This window comes from Hippocampus guttulatus, chromosome 2 (genome assembly GCF_054856545.1).
Source record: "Hippocampus guttulatus isolate MCC_2025c chromosome 2, RoL_Hgut_1.0, whole genome shotgun sequence".
In the NCBI taxonomy this organism is placed as follows: Eukaryota; Metazoa; Chordata; class Actinopteri; order Syngnathiformes; family Syngnathidae; genus Hippocampus; species Hippocampus guttulatus.
Genome location: NC_141262.1, coordinates 2,002,775 through 2,013,291, shown reverse-complemented (window position 1 = coordinate 2,013,291; position 10,517 = coordinate 2,002,775). Strand labels below are relative to the sequence as shown.

The 10,517-nt window shown below is 42.1% G+C and overlaps 1 protein-coding gene across 1 annotated transcript in view; it reads left to right on the top strand.

Annotated features, from left to right (window-relative positions):
- Positions 1–384: 384 nt before the first annotated feature.
- Positions 385–10,517, top strand: part of fstl5 (follistatin-like 5) — a 151,428-nt gene continuing 141,295 nt past the window's right edge. Inside the window, exon 1 of the mRNA XM_086106122.1 lies at positions 385–634. Coding sequence (XP_085962248.1) covers positions 558–634 — 77 coding nt within the window. The 5' untranslated portion in view covers positions 385–557. The remainder of the gene's footprint in view (positions 635–10,517) is intronic.

The following is a 10,517-nucleotide window of genomic DNA, read 5'->3' as shown; positions in this document are numbered from 1 at the left end:
AATCTGCTGAAAATTCAGGCTACCTAATGAATGTGTCAGGTTAAGAACCCAGCATTTTTTTGGAGTGTGCGTCTACTCTTGTTCACAGTGGCTCTTTTCGTGGCCACAATTTAATATTTTGTGTGGAATTCACATCCATTTTTTTGTGGCTGCAATTTAATGCATTTCAGGTCATGTTTGGGGCTCTGTGATTTTCTGAGAATAATCCAACTGCTTCATTCCTCTCTCGCAGCATTCCTGCTCAAGGGCAGTTGGCCTGATCCGCTTGTGTCGCCCACTTCTGATTGGCTCCTTGTTCCCCTCATCCTTCCCGCGTGACTCGGCGCAAATCACGGCGGTGGGGGTGTGCACGCGAGTGGAGGTGAGATCGGCGTCTCCCTGTTCACTGGCTCATAGGCGAGCGGCGCGCGACCGAGGCGAGATCGTCGAACCGTGCTGCTTCTCGCTGGACAGCTCCTGTCCATTCACTACCACGCTGCACGGACCCGCGTTACCGCGCACCGTTACTGGGAGTTCACGTTTGGATTGCTGGAAGCGCTCACTTGCACTTCTTTTTTATGTATTTATTTATATATATTTTTGACGTGGGTGGATTATTTCTTTTTCTGGATTCTCCACGCGTGGACACACATAGGTAAATACATACTGTTTTTCCATTCTTCTTCTTTTCTTCGTATTATTGTTGTTGTTTTTAACTTGTTTTTGAGTTTTAGAAGTGAGTTTTATTTGTGTTTTTTTTAATCCAAATAATCGGATGATATATGTCAAACCTCTTCCTTCATTTATCAGCCAAATACTTTGTGCGTGTCCGTGTGTGAGAGGGTGGGATGGGTGGGGGCTGTAATCCTTGAGTGACACCGATTTGCCGCACAGGAATTAAGACTTTTGTTTTCCTCCTGTTTTGCTGGGAGATACGTCTGCCGAGTCAGAGTGTGTGTGTTGTGTGTGTGTGTGTGTGTGTGTGCGTGAGTGCGCGCGCGCGTCTAAATGTATGTACGTGTTTTAGAGGCTCACTTGATTGTCTTGATGATGTTGTATCGTGCCACGTTTCGAGACTGTTTTAATCTTTGTAGCAGATGGTAGTTGAAGTGTGTGTGTGTGTGCCTGCGTGTAGTTGAAAGCAGATTAACTTCTCATGGGCAGTAACATATACCCTAGAGGAGTTCTATCAGGGTTGGAATGAATGATATCCCGTGGTGCCTTGAGATATGAGATTAATTTGTCATGCACATTCAGGTATTCAAATCATTTTTCTCCATTGAAATGAATGAAAGTACCATTAATTCGTTCCAGTCTCAGCATTAAGACAACAAACATTTTGTAATTTTTGTAGCACTCTATGGTATTGTATTCCACAGAAAAACATACAGTAATAACATCAGTGAAAACGTATTAAATAATTTAAGATGAATGTATGCATAATGATTAAATCATTGTGGTTCCTGCTGGTGTGCATTTTCTAGCCACCAGATGGCAGTGTAATACAGTCAAGCAGGCAAACAAAAAATGTTTCATTCAACTACTCTAAGTGAATATGTAATCTGCATCAGATAATTCATTTTTGCATACGGCAAAAAAAATATGCCTGTGAATAGGATATAGCGATCCTACATGTGTTGCCACACCGATTATTTTAAAATATCTGTTATGCATTGTTTGTTAGCATTCAGCAAAACAGACTGTTTTAAAGAAATGCAATGCAATTGGTTCAAAACTCACAATGTTTAATTCTCCTTGGTTTAGTTTTATTTTGACAGTAAACTTCAACTGGGGCTGACATTAAAGCGGTTGTAGCCTTTTTTGTGAAGATTTTGTTTGTTTGTTTGTTATTTTTCAGATGGAATTGGGGCCTTCAACAAGGTGGGGGTATATATATACTGTATATATACTGTATGTATAAAAAAAACCTGACATATGTTTTTTTATATTCACTGAAACCATGTGCAACACAGTGCTTCTCAAATACAACACCATACATCGGTGTTCATAAAATAATACGATTGCAAATCAGTGTAACATTATGCAGAGTTTGACCATTAACACCGTGCCTATATCCAGGAAAACTGCACTGTCAAAAACTAACTATAACAAAACTGTACTTGGGCGGTGATTCTTTCAAGCACCGCAAGAGTGAACCGGATTATCACTCGTGGCACGACCACAGAACTTTGAGAAACGCTGTTAGCGAGAACACTCATTGAGTACCTGCCCTTTGGCACTTTAGTAAATCATGCCCCTTGTTTCATTTCCACAAACATCTGGCATTTGATGGTGCACGTTTGAGCAGCAGTGAGTAGCAATTAATGACACCCCAACCTCATCTTTTAAGCCCTCTTCCATCTGCCGAAAAACATACGAAAACGAGCCTAGTAATGGAGCAGGAGTTTACCCATCCTTGACTTGGAAAACCCGCCCTGTTCGGCCGTCTCTATTAAACAAGTTGTTGGCAATAACAATCCGCCAGTCCATTCAGAGTTCCCTCTCGGCGTGGAGTGAGCAAGGTCACGCTTCAGAAATTCGTTTGAAGACAAAAAGCCTCAGACTGATCTTGAAACGAGCGAGGAGAAAAATACGGCCTAAAACATAACGGCGCAAGACGGATGCTTGCTCAGAGCGTTTGCCCCCAGAAGCAAATGTATGAGACTTAAATTACATTTCAAGAGACATCTTCTAACAGTTCAGTATCAATCCAAATTTATCTTACATCATTACTCTTAAAAAATACACCCCTTGCAGATTTTGATTTCATTTGATTCAGAAAAAAATGCATCTTAAGTACATGCGAATATGCATCTGACCGTAACAATCTCCAGAACAATCCTGGCAAAATTTCGTTCCTCCGAGCTAAAAAGCTTTTCTCTCAATCAAGATGGAGCAATTACTGTGCTCCTTTCCTATTCAGACAGGGCTTTTAGTGGCCTCTTAGGAAAGAGCACAAAAGGGGGGTTTTCACTCCAACACCAAGACCGTGCAGAAAACTAGCTTTTTTTTTTTTAAATCAAATCAAGCGTTGAGCAGAACAACGACGCTGATACTATTTCCTATTTTGACACCTCAAGCTATAAGACAACTAAATCAGGACTAAGAAAGAGATTTTGATGGCAATAATAATCACGCCAACGGGTTTTCTACATAGTGTTCATCATTTACCCCTATGAACGATCGTGGCACACACTTTCTACTACCCTTGTGACACATACTCTTCGTGAGCCAATATTTCATTCTAACAATATGACAAGCATTGTTGAGTATGAGGTGCCTCAACATGTCCAATTTGCAACTTTCATCTTTCTCTCCAACTTAAAAGCTGGGCTGATCTCACTGCCATCCGCAGGGCTCTCTTGGTCATTGCAGTGGTTTACAAAACTGAATTTCACAGACAAGAGAGGCGAGACCCGCCTTCGAGGCGACTCGTTGGAAAATATACTTAAGCAGTGCGCAAGATGGATGTTTGTGTAAATAGTTGTATTCCACTTTACAGTGATGGAGTTGATGATGGCAAGTGGAAAGATGCTTTTGTTATATCTGCTGGTTTGGTACCGTATTTTCCGTACTAAGAGGTGCACCTAAAAACCTTCCATTTCCTTAAAAGCTCGCAGCGCGCCTTAGAATCCGATGCGTCTTGTGTATGGTCCTTACAGTAATATTTCGACTGCAAAATGGCTCCTTGCTAGAGACATGCTGACAACGCAGAGTTCAAACTTAAGGCGATCGGTTACGCAGTCGAACACGGAAATAGAGCAGCGGCAAGAGAGTAAACATTAACGAGTCAATGTTATAACTTGCCGTTGGTTAACTGAACTGTGTCGCTGCTTTATTAAATAAGTTTTACTGACATCTGATCGTTCTTTCTGTTGACGTTTCCTTGAGTGTAGCTCCATCTAGTGGATGCATTGTAGATGGAGTCTTATAATGCGGTGCGCCCAATGTATGAAAAAAAAAGACAAAATAGGCCATTCATTGAAGGTGCGCCTCATAATCCAGTGCGCCTTTTCGTGTGGAAAATACGGTATGCATTGTTGACTGCATCGACCAAGGGGGTGAAGCAGGACCGTGTAACAACAACCCAAAAATATGACAAGAATATAAAAGCGACTAAAAACTGGGAGACAGTGGACTCCGATTTTGAGCGATCCCGTCCTATTTAGACAATATTTACATGCTAATCATCCAATTAAAGATGTTTGATGCTCTGCTGGTGAGCACAGTGTCCAGGTAAAAGGTCTGGAGGGACGATTCTTCCAGCAAATAGTGTGTAAACACAGCTCGGCGGGCCTGTTAAAAAGTGCACAAAGTTGCACCGCTGGAGTCATTTGAGCTGTAATGAGTGCGGCGGTCCCCCCTTATGGACATGTGTGCCAAGGCTGGAAGCGCGGGCCAACGTGTGGATTCAGGCAATCCAAAAGTGGAGGAATTGTAATTCAAGCTGCCTGCAGTGGTACGTTTACATTTCTTTCTATAACTATGAATCTTTTGGCAAGCCGGTTTTGTCTGGCTTTGGAGCTTGCACAGTTGAGTTATTAGAGTTTCATGTTTGATAGCAAGTCATCTAACTACACTGCCATGCTCTGCCTGGTCTGAATCTCTGCAATTTTGCGTCACCCATCTGTCACGTATGCACGGTTCAAAATGGGAAGCAATTGAACACAATCTTTCAGATAAATTCAGCTTTAAGGACCCCTAAACACAGGAACAATTCGCCCATTGTGGCGGCTTCAAACCAAAATGGCAGACTTCCCGTGTCTTTTGGTATATGGTTTGTTCAGACTTTTTGGGGTTCCGCTCATGATTGGCACACCTATTAAATTCCATTTTGCTAAATGAAAAAAAAAAGTGTTTTGTGACATGTCACTGTGGAATTTATTTGAGTTTTGTGTGACATGGCAAGATGTGAAATTGTTCCACCATGCTCCGTCCACACGGAATGACCAAAACTAACTGTCTGTGCAGTGTACCTAGTTTCAATTTGGAATAAACTGAGCAAAATCTGCATGGCAAGTTTTTTTTTTTTTTTTTTTTTTGAAGGACCCATGGAATTGACCTAAACCACCCCAATTTTGTTACTATGAAACCAAAATGGCGGCCTTCCTGTGTCCTATTGAGCATGGCTTCTTGAGACATGTTTCTGGGTTTACAAATATGCCCATTGCCTACCAAGTTCTACTTTGTATGTTGGGAAGTGAATCTCACTTCTGGGGCAGAATTTTCAAAACATTCCAAAATTCCTATCTGAGTTTTTGCTGATGGTAATGCTCTCGCAGTGTTGATTTATGATAATGACAAAGAAATGAAGCAATTTCACCATATGGTCATCTTACATATTTTAAACATTGACATTTTCACGACGCGAGCACATTATGCTTTTATGCATCTTTAGGTCACTGGGACCAGAATCCAATTGTCATTGTAAAAGCTTTATCAATTCAACATTCTTGTTGTTTCCTTGTTTTTTTTATGGCACAACCATAAGATTTTCATTTCACGGTAGAGTAAGCAGAAAATGCTGCTTGTGAATGTTGCTGTGGGACCATATTTCCTCTCATGACCAATAAATCTTTTACAAAGCACTTGAACAGCTTGAAACGGCGAGCTGGCGGTAAACAACATGTTTTGTTTTTGGTAATAACTACAGAAAATTGACTCATGAGCGCCGGCTGAGATTTGGAACGGACCCACACGTTAGTCGATTGTCCACAAATGAACGCCACCTGAACATTCGGAACCTCTACACACTGAGATCCAATACGGGAGCTGTATCAAAAATGTATTGCTATACTGTGGTTCACTGACTTTGACTTCATGGATCTCATCCAGGTTAAATTTTGACTGCAGTGTGAGATTTGAGATGACTTTAGGGACTTTTCATCTGAGTTATGTTAAGCATGCAATATTTTAGGGAAAGCTAAACACGCACACACACACGTGCACGGAGAAGCACAAGCCGATTTAATTGGGATGTCCTTGTAAAATTAACATCACACCATTTTAAAAATTTGGTTTTATTGAGGCACATAACACCTCAGGGGCAAAACTTTAAGGGGTGTGAAATTTCTGAAGAAAAAAACCCATTGAAACTGAAGGAGAAATTGATTTTCCGTCAAGTGTCCGGACGCACTCTGGACAGATGAGGATTGAAAAAAACGTGACAGATACGAATTTTCGGTCACAAAAATATTTATAAACAAAAACGCAAGATCGACAAAGCACAACAAAGGACGCTGGTCGTTATGAAGAACCAGGAAAAGGCGAGAACAAACAAAACACGCTTGGAAAAGGCAAGGAACGATATAAACAAATATTGCTTGTCAATATAAAGGACATGAAAATCCAATACATGACGAACAAAACCCAAAAATACATAACAAGGAAAATACTAGAATAAAAATCCTTCGAACTAACGAGGCACAGTGATAAAGAAATCTACGAGCAAAATTGTATCATGTTTAAAGTTTCATTTAATTTGGGCATGTCTAGACGTTTGGATGCGTATTCAGTGCGCCCCCAAATGCCTGTGCGCAAAGGTGTTGGCCGTCTGGGCGGAGGGCTTTTGAAGTCCACAGTTATCACGTCAAAGCAAGGGGGCGAACAGATGGAAGAAGGCTAGACTCAGTCACAAAGTGGGAATAAAGAATTTGGCAACAAAGTGTTGTAGAACATCAAAAGACGGTTTGAGAACGGGTGTCGCGCCCCGGCGGACATTTGTTATCTGCGAAGTCTACAACTTGTTGATTCGTTGTAGACCAGACAGAAAGGCGTCAACGTACCCGTGGTTCAAAGCTTAAACCAAGGTAATCAGATCACGACCGAGGTACCGTGGTATGCAAATGTCCGTCAGGAGGACAAGGGACTCTAAGTGCGATCACGGAACAACTCCCAGTCGTTCGTTCTCAGAGATCCACTTCTGCCGAAGAAAGACAATCTTCCGTGTGTGCCGAGTCATTTGTTTAACTTTGTCCGGGTAAAAAAACCCTGACACACAGCTATGTCAAGAACATGTAGAAAACTTGGAGACAGAGTCATGAACAAGGCTAATAATCCGACAGTCAGTTGTTGGTGTGGCCTGGTTTATAAAGCAGACAGGTAACCAGGCCAGATTCAAGACGGGTGTAACAGGTGACACTTGCCAGCTGGAGACTGAAACAAAAAGCCAACAAGGAATAACCTCACAAGGTTGTTTCATTTCACAAAACTCTGGTATCAGGATGAAACTTTTGACCAGGCGAAATATGAAAAAGGGAAAGAAAATATGCTAGCATTCACACAAGTGGATTTTTTTTTCCGAATAGTAGCTCATGTTATTAGAAACTCCCAACGTGTATTCGATTACAAATATTAGTCAAAAAACTGCAGTATTCCCCAGGTAAATATTTCAGGAGGGGGTGTAATCCCCCCCCCCAATACTGATTTAATAGGACTATTTTCAGATGACAAAATTTGCAGTCGACTTGTGTGCAAAACTTTAGGTGGTGTGAATTTTTCAAAAGAAGAAAACAAACGTTGGAAAAGTGACTCCATATTACAAGGTACAAAAAAATGCTGGTTTAAGGTTAAAGTAACATTGAGCAGTTAGTTGCAATCAAAGTTTTAGGCGGTCTGAAATTTACAGAAAAAAAAAAAAAGACAAATTGCACTAGCCTACTTTTGCAAACAAGACTAAAGTATGATGGCCGCTGAGGGCTAAAAAAAGATCAATACCGGTTGAAGAGCTCTGTGTTCCATACCAAATAAGGGTGCAAATATCTGACAACTCACTTGTGATTTCTTCAACCTTTCCAAAACTTTCTAAGTAGCGCACCATCTTTGACACCCCCGAGGAATCACTGACCCTCATTTGTTGTGAGCGTGCCTGTCCTTGTTGAGGTGTTACAACCGCCTTGTGTGTGCGCCATGTTTGGACAGAACACACATAGAACGTTGCTGTGCTAACCCGCTGCAGATAGAGAAAACCCCTTGAATCATCACCCCGTGTATAATAGCTTTGAGCTACCTGGCGGGGGAGTCACACAAGAGGTAAGCGTTCATGCATGCATGTATGGGTTTGATGAGCGAGACCCCCTGCTGCCCTGGGCCTCAAGCTCCCCCCCCCCCCCCCCCACCTTCTCCTGCGTCTCAGTTGTCTCATTTTATACCTTTGCTCAATTACTTCAGGGAAAAAGTGAGAGTTGCCCTTTGCTGTTTTTTTTTTTTTACATGTACAAGGCTTGCATGATCTTCAACTATCTATCAATCTATCTACTGGATCTATCTTTCTATCTGTCTATCCATCTGTCCGTCGATCGGTCCATCCATCCATTCATACATATTGACATTTTTCATACTTTACAAGCTGACGTACACTCCGCAATTCAACGTGACAGTGTGAAATAGAGTAGAACAAAACGTGAAGGTGGTCCATAGTGCAACAGGAAGCACTACTGTATGTAGGAAACTTCACACTTGCCGGTTGCCACCGTTAATGATTCTAATACCTGTGTACCTGTAAACCTCCACTGCTTGATGACAGACCGGGCAGGGGAGCTTCTTTCGATTTTTCCAGACCACAAACTCGCGCCAAAGCTGTTCAGAATCCACGTTTAATCCACAGAAAACCTTGACAGAACTAAACAAACAAGAGAAGACTCCATCGGAAGGCAACGAGCCTGGGAGGGCATGCACTAGGAACTGTGGAAAATCGTGGGCCGAACCATGTAGTCAAGATGGCGCCCGAGTAGGCAGCCGTCGGCAAGTGCTCTCATGAGCTTTGCTTTTTTTGTTGTTTTTGTGTTTGTTTTGTCACTTTGTGTTTGTTGTTACGTCGTGTGGACCTGATGTGGCCTTTTTTCAGCATTTTTTGGCCACGACATTCATCAAGGAGGAAACTCTGTGCTTGGTGGTTGCGCCTTCTCGGCAGCATGGGTATACCAGCACTGTTTTTGACTGGGAGGAATGTCGGCGCCATTTGACTGTCGTTGCTGGACAGTCCCGGGGCGCTTGTGTCTTGCGCCTGTGCAGCATTTTTCACAGCCCCGCTTTGTTCAGCGGAGAGATCGGTGCTGTTGAACGGTCTGCGGCTGGATGGATGTAAGGCTTGAGGAGCCGACGATGAGAAGAAAGGAGCGTTAGCGCGGAGCGCCGATGCGGATTTGCAACTGGGAGTCGCGGCTTGGAGTTTGAAGCGGATTACGTGGGACAGGAGAAGTGAACTAATCTCTTTTTGTCAATGGACGCTATAGCTTCGTGTTTGCTTTCAAAACTTAGCTTGTAGCAGACGTGAGCACATTTTCAGCATGACGTCTCTGACCCACTGGTGAAAGGACACTTTGATCCTCTCCTCTTTCATCTATAAACTGCTTCAGACAACAAGTGTATGCAGAAAAGTGGTGAAGATTGCACGACTGTCTGTGTCCTATGTGTTGTGTTGTGTTATTTTTGTTATTTTGACTTCAAAATGGCGCCGCGAGAGTGGCTGCCTTTCCAGCAGCTCCTATATTTTGTTTTCTACTTCTTCCTTTCATAACTTTGCTGCTGTGAATTGGGAATTTCTCCATTGCGAGACTAATAAAGGTTTTCTTATCTTATTTTCTTATCTTATGCTGTGCCTTTGCGCATCAGGGAATCAGCAGCCCTTCCCAACCATGGCCCGTCACACATACTGCTATAGACTGTGAGAATATCTAGCAATACTCTAACCTCCATGGGGAAAAATGGTGAAAGTAATGGTGTACTTGAGTATATTTCATGCAATCAGGACTGTCGTAGTTGCCAGGAACATTGTTTGAACATATCCTTAGTTGGAGTCAAACAAGGTGCCAAATATAAGTTGGTTTGACATTGTTCAAGTTTTAGAAAAAAAAAAAGTCTTCGTTGATTTAATGGGAATGTCTTTGGAAAAGTACTGCCAGACCGTGAAAAAAAAATCCAGATTTTACATTACATTACTACACATGGTTAGCCAATTGGTCACAACCATCCTGAGTGCAAAATTTTAGCCGACCTTGTACAATTGTTTACGTGGAACAGTGAACAGAAGAAAAAAAAACTTTAGCCAAATGCTTCTTCACTAAGTCATTATTATTTGAACACATGTAGCAGATTTACTTGGTTGAATAATTTCACACTTGATGGGAGATCCGACACACCTGACATACAACGACTTGTCTGCAAGAAGAAAGAGTCACATTTCCATAATATGTTCCCTTTAAATCAGGGGTCCCCAACCTTTTTTGCCCCACGGACCGGTTTATGTCAGACAATATTTTCAGGGACCGGCATTTAAGGTGTGGCGGAAATAATACAGCAAAATAATATGGTATGAGCTGCATGAAAACTGTGGTGTTTTCGAAATATAATAATAAACACAAGGAGCGTCTAATCTGGCCGCAACACTCTGATCGCTATGGTAATGTTTAATGCCTTCAAAATACGATACAACGCAAATTCAAAGTGCATGAAAATGGCGACTCACCACAGCCCCTTGATTTTCTGCAACCAGACGGTCCCATTTTGGGGTAATAGGAGACAATAGACACCTCAAGTGT